The sequence below is a fragment of the Eptatretus burgeri genome, chromosome 15 (assembly GCF_056783735.1).
Source record: "Eptatretus burgeri isolate ZD-2024b chromosome 15, Ebu_testis_v1, whole genome shotgun sequence".
NCBI classification, from domain to species: domain Eukaryota; kingdom Metazoa; phylum Chordata; class Myxini; order Myxiniformes; family Myxinidae; genus Eptatretus; species Eptatretus burgeri.
In genome coordinates this window covers 69,433,453-69,448,811 of record NC_140975.1, presented here as the reverse complement: position 1 = coordinate 69,448,811, position 15,359 = coordinate 69,433,453, and the positions used below count along the sequence as shown (strand labels likewise).

At 44.1% G+C, this 15,359-nt stretch overlaps 2 protein-coding genes across 2 annotated transcripts in view; both read left to right on the top strand.

The window, feature by feature from the left end:
• Nucleotides 1-11,444, top strand: part of LOC147012461 (uncharacterized) — a 16,138-nt gene extending 4,694 nt beyond the window's left edge. The window contains exon 2 of the mRNA XM_085857955.1: nt 11,362-11,444. Coding sequence (XP_085714081.1) covers nt 11,362-11,444 — 83 coding nt within the window. The remainder of the gene's footprint in view (nt 1-11,361) is intronic.
• Nucleotides 1-15,359, top strand: part of LOC147012459 (sodium-dependent noradrenaline transporter-like) — a 71,404-nt gene that overhangs the window by 5,083 nt on the left and 50,962 nt on the right. The window contains exon 3 of the mRNA XM_085856723.1: nt 12,646-12,777. Within this exon, the coding sequence (XP_085712849.1) occupies nt 12,646-12,777 (132 nt within the window). The remainder of the gene's footprint in view (nt 1-12,645; nt 12,778-15,359) is intronic.

The window sequence follows — 15,359 nt, the reverse complement described above, 5'->3', positions numbered from 1 at the left end:
CCACAATTGAAAAACGTCATGTTGAAATGTCAATGACGTCATAACAGTCAGTCTGATCGAAGTCAAATTTGGTGTGTGACATCCTTAAGGTAAGTCCTACAAAACGGTATGATCAAAACTGATGAGATCGAAAATTGAAAATTTACGTCATCTTGTGACGTCATTTAGACGCACTTCCGATGACGTTACGTCAAATCCGACACTACATATCCGAAAGCTATCTCGTCATGGAACAATATGGCGGTGGTTGCATGTTGATAGCTGTATTATGAAGGAAGTTATGCTCAAAAGGGTGTTTTTAACCTTTTCATGACCTTGACCTTTGACCCGATCGCTCCCGAAATCTAATCAAATCGTCCTTGGATACTCACGAATCATCGCACCAAATATCATGCAATTCGGTTTAATACTTTCTGAGTTATGTGAATAACAAACAAACAAACACACATATTCACAAATAAATAAATACACAGCGACCAAAACATAACCTTTCGCAGAATGCGAAGGTAATAAACCTTATCTAATGAATGCAAAATTTTATTGATGTGATCAACTACCCATTCTGAATTTGATTTGATAAAGAGGATGTTGTGGGTTGGGTGTCTCCTCGTTAGACTTGGGGGAGTCCTGGTATACCCTGTGGACCCATGGTGCGAACTTTTATTATTTAGTGTTCAGGTTATTTCGATATCAATTCAATTGATCCCATCAATGTCCCCAGGAAGAAGGGTCAACTGCGTACGTAATAAATAGATTGATCACGGCGTTTTACTCGATCCGTAACTCGTCAATCCCACAACATAGAGAGATATCTGGGGGCCTCGTATGACTCGGGGGAGTTCCTGTTTACCCTGTGGACCGATGGTGCGAACATTTATTATTTCGTGTTCAGGTTATTTAGATACCAATTCAATTTATCCCATCAATGTCCCCAGGAAAAAGGGTCAACTCCGTGCAAAATAAATAGATTGATTGCGGTGTCTTATTCGGACCGTAACTCATCAATCCCGTGATGTATCAAAGCATGGTTGTAATCAGAAAATCCAAATACACCTTTAAGGGGAATTGCCACGGTAAAACTATTTTCTGCTTTTGTAACATTGTTATACATTCCCTTCCTTTGACGATAACTGGGGTCTGTGTTTGTTCCCGTTGCCATTTCAGAAATAAAACCTTCAACAGATCCCTTACCCCATTCTATCACTTCATGAATATCGTGTAAATTTCATCATTTCAGACGTAGCAGAAACATAATCAACCGCCTCAACTTCTTCATTCCCAATATACAAACGAACACTACCAAACATTTTCCAGGAGAAATAATTTACGAGTGTAGCATTTATGTTATTCCCAGCCTTTGTGAATGAAAATTACACAACAAGAAACTATCGGCGAGATTCAAATAAGTTAGTTGATTATTTATTTTAAAGTTTTTTTGGTCCATTTGTATTCCAGTCTGTTCCTGGTGTAGTATTTACCTTAAAGTAGTAGTCTTCTTTTTCAGTCGAGTTTGAGATGATAATGATATCATCCAAATCATAGATACTATCAATTGCTTCCATACTTGCATTTATTTAGTAAAAAAAAAATTAAAACTTTTGAAACCCTGATCCTAATATTTGGATTATTTTCTTTCTTTCTTGGAGAGACAATTGAGTTTTGCCTTTCTTAATTTCTTTGATTGCTTGTAATTAATGAGATTCCTTTTGATCATCTTTTATACTTTTTATAGCATCAGAAGCATTTTCCATGGCAGAAGCAATTGAGCTGATTAGGTCTTTCTGTTTAAGAATAGTTGAACCTATACCCATGAGAGTATCAATTATCCCATCTCCTTTATTTCTAAATTGATGTCCTACACCCCGTTGTCTCCTAAGTTTATAGTAGCGTTTGCTATTGTAGCCTCTACCAAGATACATATCTTCACCCTGTGGATTATAGTATGGTGAAAGGAATATCCCATCCCAAGCAGAGTCCTTTCTAATTATTTTATATTTGTTTAACTTGTGCTTCCTTACAATGTCATTGTTGTATTTATTTATTATATAACTTGTCGAACGTAGGTTTTTCGGAAGTGAATTCTGATTGAAATAATTTCCCCATTGAAGGAAATTGTAAGATTATCTTGGTCGGTGATTCGAAAATTCAGTCTTTTTCTGGAAACAGGAAGATGGACGAGATTTTTCGGTTCCATATTGAACTTATACCCACCCGAATGGGGTTGAGTATGTGCTGAATGAAAATATTGTATTTGTTCTTCCTCCACCGTTATATGTTCCATTAATCAAATCACAGTGAATTAATATCAAATTTATTCCTGAACATATTTGATCTTTGCTGTGAAAGAGTCCATTAGTTTCGATCTTTTATTAAGTGAAACCTAATAACTCTCCAAATGATTAGTTAATTGTGAAATCAAATAACTGACCCAATACAGCATTGGAGTATCAGGAGGAGCAAACAAACAGAGATGGAGTCATCAGGAGGAACCTGGATAGGATTCAGGTTTCAGCTGCTACTCCTCTACCCTCAAACCCATCCAGGCGCAGCCAACTGAACCCTACAGAAACTATTTGCAATATTCACCCCTCTATAGACAAAGATAAATAAAGAAAGAGAAATGGAGGAGAGAAAAAAACATACACACTCACCCACACAAACACACACACACCAATAGAAAACACCCACACTACATACCACAGAAAGCATAAAAACTACACACCAACAAAAAGCACACACCTCCCCCCCCCCCCCCCCACTCACACCAGAAATACCTTAACACCTCTTACCTTAACTCCACAGAACGTACACAGGAATATAGCAGCACACACATCAATAAACAGGCCCTCTATTTATAATCAACTTTATAGTTATTTTTATGCGGAATAGTTGATTTTGAAGTATGTTTTTGAATATCTGTCGTGATATTTTTGGCAGATCACCTTGTTCTTTCTTAAGGCGAGCAATTTCGGAAGATATCTCGGTAATCTCACATGCGCTCTGGGTAGGAGTGTTATTGTTTTGTAGCCCCTTGAACCCAGATTATAACTAAACTTATTGTTTTCCTTTGTGATATAGATAGAGTATATTATATGTTTCTACAGACAATATCGATGCTTAACGTTCTTTTGTGTGGTCAAGTTGTAGTCGGTATGGAAATGAAGCCATGTGATCACTCTCGTGAAATTAAAACTTCTCATCTTATTTAATATGGGTTAAAATGACGCATTTATTATATTTTTTTTCATCTTCATTAACTCGTCTAAAATGGCTGATGCTTCATTAAAACAATTGTTATTTCCAGCCTTTTTACTTCCAAACAGCAATAACCGTCTATTCACCAATTGTGATGGGTCATTTGGAAGATTGCTAACATGTTGCAAATATATACCTGAACCAAGCTTACTTCAACCATGTATAATATTGTTGCGGAAATGGCCCTTAGTGTGTTATTAAATATAGGATAAGCCCAGATTCCCCATTAAATGCATGTTTAGCCAGGTTGTTCGGTAAATGGACGCTGCATGTGTGTCGGGAGGTGTAAGAAGCTGTTCATCGTTGGCACATTGGTGGTGGACCGAGAGGTTCTTCTTCTTCCTTCCTCTCTCCGGACAAGAGTCCCCGCCCAGCGCTGAGAGGGGGAGTGGCCTAGAGAAGGAAGTGAAACTGAAGGGAGGAGCCAGTCGGTTTTGAGGTGAGCGAGTGAAGGAAAAGACTGCAGGAGCGCCAGGAAGACGGTGGTGAAACTGAGCGCCGGTGTGGCGCAATCGGCTGAATAGGGCTGGCTGTGTGTGAGTCAGCAGTCACTTTGAGGCGAGCGAGGGCCGAAAAGGAGAAGTGAAACTGAAGAAGTAAAACTGCAGTGGGCTTCGAGGCGAACGAGCAAAGGAAAGGCAGGGTGAATGTGCCGGGAGAAAAACTGAACCTGAGCGCGCCGAGTCTGCCCTCAACTGGATGAAAAACGACTGGTGGGAGTCGTGATCTGCTGTGTAGGGGACGGCTGTGTCTGTCTGCGATCTGCTTCGTGAAGGAGGCAGGGGAAACGACAAGTGGGAGTCGGCAATCGACTTCTATGAGGAGGACATCGGCAGGTTCATCCGGAGTCCAGTGACAGAGCCTCTGACTGTCCCTACTCACTTCACGGCTCGACGACGTCTTGGAATCCCATGGACCCAGCCTGCGGAGCCCAACACCTCGATTTGGCCTGGTCTGGTGAACAAGCCAGGCCTGGACTTGTAGGCTGGACCTTGTGCGAAACCAGCTGAAACCCCCCTATTGATCTGATGGTCTTGTGCCGTCGACCTTACGTGAGGTCAGAACGCGTGGAGGCCGCGTGCATGGGCGGTGCGACAAAAGGAGGATGAGCACCATTTTGCCACATGGCGTGCTCGAGCTGAGGCTCGAATCCGTGGACATCGGCTTGTCACAAGCCACATTCGTGCTTTTGACACTTTCCTCTCGTCCATGAAACATCGCCAAGTACTCTGTGTCTTGTCTGCATGCTGTCCGTGTCTTGTCTGCATGTTGTTTAAGGTTTATCTCGTGAGGGTCCCCTTCGAAACCTGTAATCCGGAGCTCCCTAGTTAAGAACGGGTAATATATTAATTATAACATTGTTGTGAATGCTTTGCTTGTGCTGTGTTTCCACGATGTGTCCCCAATAAATCTGGCTGATTCGTACGAAGTTGCCACTCTGAATTAATTCATGCTGCGCCGAGGAACGATCCGCTCGATTTGGATATAAAAACCAAAATGGTTACAGACTGGCAAAATTCGCTCGGTCTCTGACAAAACCAGTCTGTAACCGGGGTCTATTTCCCCAACTGGTAAGGTCCAGGGGTACGTTGGTATCGCGATTCGAGACGCATGACCCGAGGCCTGTGCCGAACCAGCCGGCGTTATGACCCCGGAGACGGTGATGGCTAGGGTGGCGCCAAATCTGTAACATTTGGCTGTCGAAAGTAGGCTGCGAAAACCCAAACTGGTTACGGACAGTGATTGACGCCATCGTCCGAAGCCCGCCACCGCTGAATCCTTAACAATATGTTTCTCCTTCTCATTCTTCTTACTTTTACCAGCAACAGAAATTCCATAATCAAGTGAGTCTCATAAATCAATATATACTCTATCATCCTCATTTTCTGTGTTCAATGGTTCATCAAAATAACTTGAACCTTGAATACCATCTTTTGTTAGAAGAAACATTAATCTGGGGGTTTGTGTAACACTTGGTCGAGCAGAACTCAAGAACATCATTAAATATCAATACCTTTGCATTAACTAGATATAACTGTGCTGATTCTTCTGTTGGTATGAAACCAGCTATTATTTTTGAATCTGTTGAATATTCATTGTCCTGAATAGCCTTCACAACATAATCAGGAGGTCGATTTACCTTTCCCAACTCTTGGAATAATCCTTCATCATCATATTTTAATTCTCCGAAATCTCCGAGTTCTTGCTCTGTCATTTGCCTAAAATATTTTAGCATTTGACATCTTAGGAATATATTGTATCGTTGTAGAAGCAGGGGCTTCTGTCAACTTTTGTTGAGTTTTAAAAAGTGGGATTTGTGTTGGATAAATTAAATTGTCGTTCAGGTACACCTGTTTGTTGTTTTTGGAAGACATTTTCTCCCCATCCCAGGATATCGGAGCGAGGAGACAAGAGGGAACAATCCACTGCACATAAAATTGTACATTTTTTCATTGTTTGCAACGAAGGGGGTAGTACGGTAAGGAAGTTAGGTAAGTTAGCTACGGCTTCCTTCCCACAGCCCCTCCTGATTTATTTTGTGGAGGTTAATTAGGGATGAGTCTGAAAGTGTTACGGCTGGAGCCGTTGCCCTTGCAGTGAGCCTTGCAGAAGCTGCGGTGTTATGTTTGCAGAGGGAGGTAGATATTACCTAAAAACAGATATGAATGTATGTGGTAGTATGGCCCAGTATGAGTAGTTTGCCTATCTCAATGTGATTAATTAGGGAAATGTTAGCTTAAGAATTGTCTTGTTTGACTGTGCACCATACGGGGAATGGTGCATGGTAATTGATTTGGGATTAAGGTTCAGACAATTGTATGTCCCACCGACGAGGCGCCTGAAGTGAGGCCCAAGTGAAGAGAGAGAAGGGCGGAGCTTAGATCACCTCCCGAGAAGGGTTTTAAAATAGCGAAGGCTCTTGTGTCTCTCCTCGGTTCTCACACATGCAAACCTGCCATTAATTGAACACAGGTTGAGGGAGTTAAAGTCAGTTTGGTCCATCTGTCTCGCATCAGTGTTAATCGGCCTGAACACGACAATACCGTCGGACCCTGCTGGTCGCGGATCCACTATTCACGGACCCTGCGTACTTGCGGTTTACAAAATGCAACCTGCTTCAACATTCGCGGCACTGTGCTTCACGTATTCACGGTTTTTCATGGACGAAAAAATATATTCCACGAGCCACATACATAACCACAGTTATAAAACAAATATTCCATATAACCACAGCCCCGCTATTCATGGAATTCTCCAAGAACATATCCCACGCGGATTGTGGGGTTCAACAGTTCTTTCATTAGTCCATGAGAGTAGATCGTGTTTCCAAAGCAAAGCATTTTCACGAGGATAAAGCAAATCAAAATTTTTGAAATCGGCAAACATAACTGCTCCACATAAAAAGGTGCAAAAACAGATCCCTGCAACTACAGACCAATCAGCCTTCTCTCAATCATTAGCAAGGTTATAGAATCCATCATCACTTTGGACATTAAATTCTTTCTCTTCTCTAATGGCTTGATTTCCGATCATCGATTTGGTTTCAGACCAGGTCACTCTTCCCTGGATATGCTGCTGCTGCTCTCCCAACAATGGTTGGAGGTACTCAATGCCGGACATGAAATCAGAGCCGTATCCCGAGACATATCGTGTGGTTTTGACACAGTCTGGCACCCTGCACTGCTTAACAAACACTCTTCCTATGGTATCCAAGGCCATCTCCACTCATGACTCGCAGACTTCCTCTCCTGTCGCAGCCAACGTGTGGCCCTAAATGGAGATCTCTCATTCCCTCTTCCTGCCCAGGCTAGAGTTCCTCAAGGCAGCATTCTGGGCCCTGTTCTTTTTCTGGTTTTCATCAATGATCTCTCCGATTTCCTGGAAAATCCTCTTTATCTCTTTGCTGATGACTCCACCCTCTGTCGTCCCTCAGACCAGCAAGCAGAAGCTTCTTCGCTTTCTGCAGATCTGGATAAAATCACAAACTGGTCCAACAAGTGGAACATCTCTTTCAATCAGGACAAATCTCACACTCTCACTATGTCTCTCCGAAAGGACCGTTCGGAACCCCCCCGCCCCCAATCTACTTTCTCAACAATCCTCTTGAAGAAGTCCTTTCTTTCAAGCTTCTGGGTCTCACTATCTGCCATGATCTTTCCTGGGAAAGCCACATTTCCAACCTGGCCTCCAAAGCGAGTCGCCAACTGGGAATCCTCTGTCGAGCAAAGTCCTTCCTGGGCCCACCTGAGCTCCTGACCACATGCAAAGCTTTCGTCCGCAGCCTGATGGAGTACTGCTCTCCCCTCTGGGCTGGTGCTCCTGCATCTCACCTTCCTCGGCTTTACGCTGTGAAAACCAAGGCATTTAGGATCATTGGTATCTCTTACGGTGAGGCTGAGTCTTTGGGTCTCTTACTCTCTCACCGCAGGCAGGTCGGTGGTCTTTCTGTCTTCTACCATCTCCTCTCCGGTCTCACCCCCCCCCCCCTGGTGTGTCTCAAGGTCCGCCAACAATCCTCTTCTGGTAAAAACTACCAAAATCACCAAACACTGCTCACTTTCACTCTTTCATTCCTGGTTTTTTTTCTCGCCTTTGGAATAAACTCCCACATTCTCTTCAATCCCTTCTTCCCTCTTGGTCTTCAAAACAGCTGTTCACCACCACCACTTATGTTCCCCCATCCAAAACCATGATATTTTCTACCCCCGTTAATCCACCCCAAACCCACCTTCAAATTCCCTGCTTTCCTTCCTCAAAGTCCCTGTAATGTCCATGTTCTATACCCCATGTTCCCCACCCTATCCCTCTCCCTTCCGCAGATCTCCAAATATCTCTGTTCCCCACTGTTTTGTCCTTCCCTCTCCCGCTCTCTTGTCTCATGACCCCCTTGTTGTGCGTTGTGTGTTAGCTCTCATACGAGCCTCGACAATGTAAACAAACAAAAAATTAAAATGGCAGCGAAGATCCCTGTGAAGTGAAGTTCGGCTGACCAAGGATAAGCCTTTCATGAAGGTAAGCTGTCAGTTGTCTTCAAAATGGGTGTTTAAATTTACCCAAACAGCCAGTTTTCATTCATGCACTCCCTCGGAGTTTCCTTAGTATGCATGCAAACGTTGGAGCCGCTGAGTTTCATGGTTCTGGACTTATGGAGGACACACACACACACACACACACACACACACACACACACACACACACACACACACACACACACACACACACACACACACACACACACACACACACACACACACCAATGAAGTGCATACAGTTGGAGGCTCTCCAGGGCTCAGTGACAATCCTGAAAAGAGCTCTCGAAAAAACTCCATGAACAACACAATTTCATAACACAGTCCCTGAATCATGATCCATCATCGAAACGAAGATGGATACTTCCGAGTCCTGGAAGGACGCTGTTTCACCTTCTGAAACTCAAATTATGGAGAGAACAATCAATAACACACACAAACTGACTGACACACACTGACATTTATTATTACAGACGAACAAATACAACCCATCACTTCACTAATAAGAATATTAAGAGGGGGAGGGGAGGTAAAAAGAGAGTATGGAGTGGGGTGGATGAGGGGTGGGAGAGAGAGAGGAGGGGGGAGAGGGGTGGGAGAGAGAGAGGAGGGGGAGAGGGGTGGGAGAAGAGGGTGAGAGAGAGAGGGAGAGGAGTGAGAGAGATAGAGGGAGAGGAGAGAGAGGGAGAGCGAGAGAGTGGGGGTGGAGGGGTGGGAGAGAGAGTAGGGGATGGAGGTGGGGGAGAGAGAGAGTGGAGGGAGAGGGGTGGTAGGGGGAGGGAAGGGAGAGAGAGGGGTGAGAGTGAGGGAGAGGGGTGAGAGCGAAGAAGAGGAGTGAGAGCGAGGGAGAGGAGTGAGAGGGAGGGGAGGTGGAGAGGAGTGAGAGAGAGGGAGAGGAGTGAGAGGGAGGTAGAGGGGTGAGAGAGTGGTCGAGGTGTGAGAGAGACGGTGAGGGACGAGGGAGAGGGGTGAGAGAGGGACAGGGGTGAGAGAGGGACAAGGGTGAGGGAGAGGGACAAGAGTGAGGGAGGGAGAGGGACAGGGGTGAGGGAGAGCGACAAGGGTGAGAGAGGGAGGGAGAGGGACAGGGGTGAGAGAGGGACTGGTGAGAGAGAGGGACAGGGGTGAGAGAGGGAGAGATCCAGGGGTCAGAGAGAGGCAGAGGAGTGAGAGAGAGGGAGAGAGGTGAGTGTGAGAGAGAGGGAGAGATCCAGGGGTGAGAGAGAGGCAGAGGGGTGAGAGGTAGAGGGTGAGAGAAGTAGTGGGGTGAGAGAGAGGGAGAGGGGTGAGTGGGAGACGTGTGACTAAGAGAGAGAGGGAGAGGGAGAGGGGGGAGAGGGAGATGGGTGGGTGAAATAGTGGGAGATGGGTGAGTGAGAGTGAGGAGATGGGTGAGTGAGAGAGAGGGAGGGGTGAGTGGAAGACGGGTGAGTGAAAGAGTGGGAGAAGGGTGGGTGAGAGAGAGGAAGAGGGGTGAGTGAGAGAGAGGGAGAGGAGAGGAGATTGGGACCATACTCTGTGCAGAGCGTTGGTGCTGCTTTCGCAGTCTCCTTGGCTATTGGGTACAATCCTGGATGGGTCGCCACTCCGACACAGTATACCAGCATGCTGGCACTCATTTTGCTGACCTCGCAAGGATGACAGGCCAAGTTAACCCCATCTGGTATTAATTCAACAGCTGAGTGGGATTTGAACTCAGCACCCTTGGATCCAAAGCCCACCACCCCAACCATTAAACCAACACCAGGCAGAGAGAGAGAGAGAGAGAGAGAGAGAGAGAGAGAGAGAGAGAGAGAGAGAGAGAGAGAGAGAGAGACAGAGAGAGAGAGAGAGAGAGAGAGAGAGAGAGAGACAGAGAGAGAGAGAGAGACAGAGAGACAGAGAGACAGAGAGAGACAGAGAGAGAGAGAGAGAGAGAGAGAGAGAGAGAGAGAGAGAGAGAGAGAGAGAGAGAGAGAAAGAGAGAAAGAGAGAAAAGTTTGAGAGAGGGTGGAGCGAGGAGGGGGTGAGGAGAGGTGGGGGATTCCAGCAGATGTGATGTCCAGTTTAACGTCCATCCAAGAGACGGCACACAGTGACGAATTGCCCTGCCTGTGAAACACGGATGACAGTTTATAGCTGGGTTGGGATTCAAACCCAGGCTGGACAGCTTAGAGCGAGGGTGCATACCTCTCAGCTGATCTGGCATGATGTGGCGATTCATTGTTTTGCAACAACTAAAAACATTTTTTAGTCAACCTAATCATCAAATTTATTTTGCCTTCCTTACTCCAGAGATGAACCATGCCACGGTATCACATCGAAGCTTGAAGAGCGCTCTCCTGAGTGGCTTATCCACTCAAGCAAGCACTCCAATGAAATGGATGAATAAACTTTTTAAAATGAAACGTTTCATTTTTTGTTTTGTATCCATCTATGGAGAAGTGATGGGTCGTATAATGAAGGGAGATCGTACAAAAATGGGAAACGATGTAAAATAAAATTGCACATTTTCAGTGAGTGAACCACCACATGACGCACCACCCGAGGCACCGCATGGCCAAAAGCAAGCGAATGGGCCCTGAACTTTGTTCAAGTTGATCGATATATTCAGTGACAATGTGAATATTGTAGAGCGCTCGCATGTGATTTAAGCGTTTAAGCAACCGCTCAAACTAAACAGTTGATAAGAAATGGCTGGCTTGTCAAGCAATTAGCAATCGGCAGTCAGTTATATTAAACACCTCCCAGAGACACCAGAAATGTCAAACTATGTCCGGATAGGACAAATGAACACTTTTTTTTTAGTTCAATTCTGGAGTTTAAATTTTGTAATTCAGCTTAGTTTAAGAGATTCTTGAGATTATAGCATGTGTGGAAATGAAATAAGGGTAGGAATGCTGGTGTCTCCGGTTGTTTACAAGCAATGCAATGTATCCAGTGATCTGTAGGTATGATGATGAGGCATTCGATGATATGAGTGAGGAAAGTGGAAAACAAAAAAACCTCATCATGAAGAATCCGTTGAGGCCTTTTCCAAGTCAAGTGTGAAGATCTCTTGTGGAGATCTCACAGCATCCCTTCCTGGCTTTCACAGGTGATGACTTCACTGCCATTGAGGATTTCGTATGTCGACTCTACGACCAAACATCCACTCTGTCTGAGGTCAATGTTTTGTGAATGAACATGCTCTATCAAGATGTCCAGCGGGGAAGTCAAGATGTCCAGCGGATTCCACCAACACAGGATTCATTAATGCTTCACCTTTGATGAGCTGTGTACCAGGCATCAATCTGGTATACAAGTCATCAGCTAAAGCTCCCTGAAGAGGACTCATGTTCCTTTGGCTGGCAAGAATCCGGTAACAGCTTCGCGCCCGTGTGGACTTCACATAGCGCCGCCACACAAGTGTTCAAACTGACGGTAAAATGCACTTCCCGCAAACATTGTGCTGGCTCCTGCCCTTGCAAAAATGAACATCTTGACTGTATGTAACTGTGCAAATGTTCCTGCTTAAGTGTTCTGGAGGTCACAGAGTTAACCACAAGACATTTTAACCAGCAGTAAGTAGTTTATCTTGAAGGGAGCTTTCATTTGACAGCATAAATGACCATCCTCACACCACTGGTTGATGTTCCCAGACTTTTGACCTTACATGAACTTTAATGACTTCCAGGGTCAAACGGTTGACTGCATTACTTTATACACCAGAATAAAAGTGTTTTGGTTTGATGACAGCTTTCATTTAACGCCAATGTTACCTTTATATGACTATCAGTTATCAATGTAAGTTTTTTTTTTGTCCTATTGACCTCTAATGACTTTTCAAGGTCATTAAAACTGACCTTATCTGGGGTAAGATTTTTGTGGCACCTTCGGATTTGTGTTCCTTGGGTCGAAATCTATAGGATCACATTGAAAAACTAACTTTCACAAGCATGATAACGAACTCTGGTTGTTTCGACTCCACCACTTAATGTACATGCAAAGTTTGGGGCCGCCAGGTTTCATGGTTTTGGAGGAGACACATTGACAGACAGACGGACTGGCACACGCTGACATTTATTATTATAGATTACAAAAGTTGTATGGTTACGTTTAATTAATTGCTGTTTATTATTTTGAACTTGCTATCGGCCTACAAATGTTTTAAAAGTTATCGCTGTACTATGGATGCACACCATAACAACACGCAGAGACATCTGATGTAAAGGTATTCGCAAGGACAACGAGCGAAGCCATTTTAATGTTTGAGAGGGCGGCGCAGAGTATGTAACCTTGGAACCATTCCCTTTTGCTGATACAGTATAATGGCATTGGCATTGGCATGTGCAGAAAAGTGAACCTCATGTCAATGTTGCATCCTCTGGATTCTTTGCAGGAGCATTCCTCATCCCGTATCTGCTCTTCCTGATTGTGGCCGGGATCCCTCTGTTCTATCTTGAGCTGGCATTGGGTCAGTGCCAACGTGGAGGTGCCACTACAATCTGGAAGATCTGTCCTATCTTTAAAGGTAAACCACTCGACCTCTTTGTCCCTCACTTTGTTGTTAAAAAAGACTGTGAAAAAGTAAATAGGATACATACAGTACCATTAGAATGTCTACACCCCCTTTCAAAATGTTCACATTTTGTTTCCTTATAACCTGGAATTAAATTTCATTAAATTAGACTTTTCCCACCTTTACTTACTCATTGTAACCAACAACTTCGAGGTGAAAAACAAATTCTACAAATTTCAGAAAATTAATTATGATACAAAACTAGAATATCTTGGTTGGATAAGTGTCCACCCCCCTGAAATAATACTTGGTGGAAGCACCTTTCAAGCAATAACAGGTGTGAGTCTGTTGGCATAGGACTCCAGCAACTTTGCACACCTTGATTGGGCAATGTTTTCCCATTCTTCTGCACAAAACTGTTCAAGCTCAGTCAAGTTGTATGGGGAGCGTTGATGGACAGCAATCTTCAAGTCATGTCACAGATTTTCGATTGGATTTAGGTTGGGGCTCTGATTGGACCACTCAAGGACATTTATCTTTTTGTTCGTCAGCCACTCCACTGGAGCTTTGGATGTGTACTTCGGGTTGTTGTTACGCTGAAAGGTGAACTTCCATCCCAATTTCAGCTTTCTTGCAGAGGGCAGCAGGTTTTCCTCCAGGATTTTTCTGTATTTTGCTCCATCAATTTTCCCTTCTATCCTGACAAGTGCCCCAGCTCCTGCTGACGAGAAACATCCCCATCACATGAGGCTGCCACCACCATGCTTCACAGGAGGGATGGTGTTCTTTGGGTGATGTGCTGTATTGGGTTTGCACCAAATCTAACGTTTTGCATTTCAGCCAGAATGTTCCATCTTGGTTTGGTCAGACCACAAAACGTTTTGCTGCAAGGCTTCAGAACCTCCGGAGTGTTTTTTGTTTTTGTTTTTGCATACCTCAAACAGGACTCGAGGTGGGCTTTTTTGAGTAATGGCTTCATTTGCCATAAAGGTCTGAGGCTCTTTAAAAGTTGCCATTTCCTCTTGGTGGCCTCTTTGATCAGTCTCCTCCTTGCTTGGTCATCAAGTTTGGAGGGATGACTTGATCTAGGCAGGGTATTTGTGGTACCATACACCTTCCACTTGTTAATTATTGTCTTAACTGTGCTCCAAGGGATATTCAAGGCCTTTGAAATAGTTTTAAACCCATCCCCTCATCTGTACCTTTTCTCAACTTTATTCCGGATGTCTTTTGAAAGCTCATTGGTTCTCATGGTTGAGTCTTTGCTGTGAAATGCACAACCCAGCAGAGAAAACCTGCAGGAACAGCTGATTTTATCCTGAAAGAATCAGAATCACTACAATTTAACACAGGTGGAGGACAATTAACTTGGTGTGTGATTTTGAAGGTGATTGGTTATCACTAAGGTAATCTGCAATTGCTATTATAAGGGGTTGAACACTTATCCAACCAAGATATTCTCATTTTGTGTTTAATTAATTTTCTGAAATTTGTAGAATTTGTTTTTCACTTGGAAGTTGTGGGTTACGATGTGTAACTAAAGGTGGAAAAAGTCTCATTCAATGTAATTTAATTACAGGCTACAAGTCAACAAAAGGTGAAAATTTTGAAAGGGGGCGTAGATGTTCTTTAGACACTGTATATTAAAACATAAAAATGTCCACCCATCTTGCTAATCAGCTATCATTAGTTAACAATTGACATGAAGATCAAATCTCAGTTGCACACAGCTGGTTAATAATTCTTGATGTGAAAAACCACTTTCAGCATTCTTGGACGTGTCATATACAAGTATGAACTCCCGAAAGCTCATGTTTGGAACTTTGAGACTTGGCTGGTGAACAGTCATCATCCCTCGGTGCATGTATCAATGTGTTGTTATCTGCTGTTAATAATATTAATGTTAATAATGTTAATAATGTTAACCTTGTTAATATCTGCTGAACATAAGAAAAAATAATTTTCATGAACAAGGGGCTTTTTAAAACCATGTAAACCCTCAATGGATGCATTTTGATTATAATCCTGGTGTGGCTCAATCCCGGGTCACTTCCATCCCAGCACAATTCCTTTCCGTCCTGGCATTGTTCTTTTCTGTCGTTGTGCATTTCTTCACCACCCTGGTTCTTTACCATCCCAGTGCAGTTCCGTTCAGTTTAGTCCCGGTGTGGTTCCGTTTGGTCCTGGCATGGTTCCGTTTGGTCTTGGTGTTGTTACTTTTGGTCCTAGCATGGTTCCGTTCGGTCCCGGCAAAGTTCCGTTTGGTCCCAGTGCATTTTTCTCTGTCCCTGTGCAGTTCCATTCGGTCCCATCCCGGTTCTTCTATGTCCTGGCCCAGTTCCATTTGGTCCCGGCATGGTTTTTCGCTGCCCCGGCGCAGTTCCATTCGGTTGCATCCTGGTTCTTCTCTGTCCTGGCACAGTTATGTTTGGTCGCAGCATGGTTCCATTTGGTCCTGCAATGGTTCTATTCGGTCCTGGCATGGTCTGTTTGATCCCGGCGTGGTTCTGTTTGGTCCCAGCGCAGTTCCATTTGTTCCTGGCACAATTTTTCTCTGTCCCAGCACAGTTCCAGTCAGTCACATCCCGGTTCTT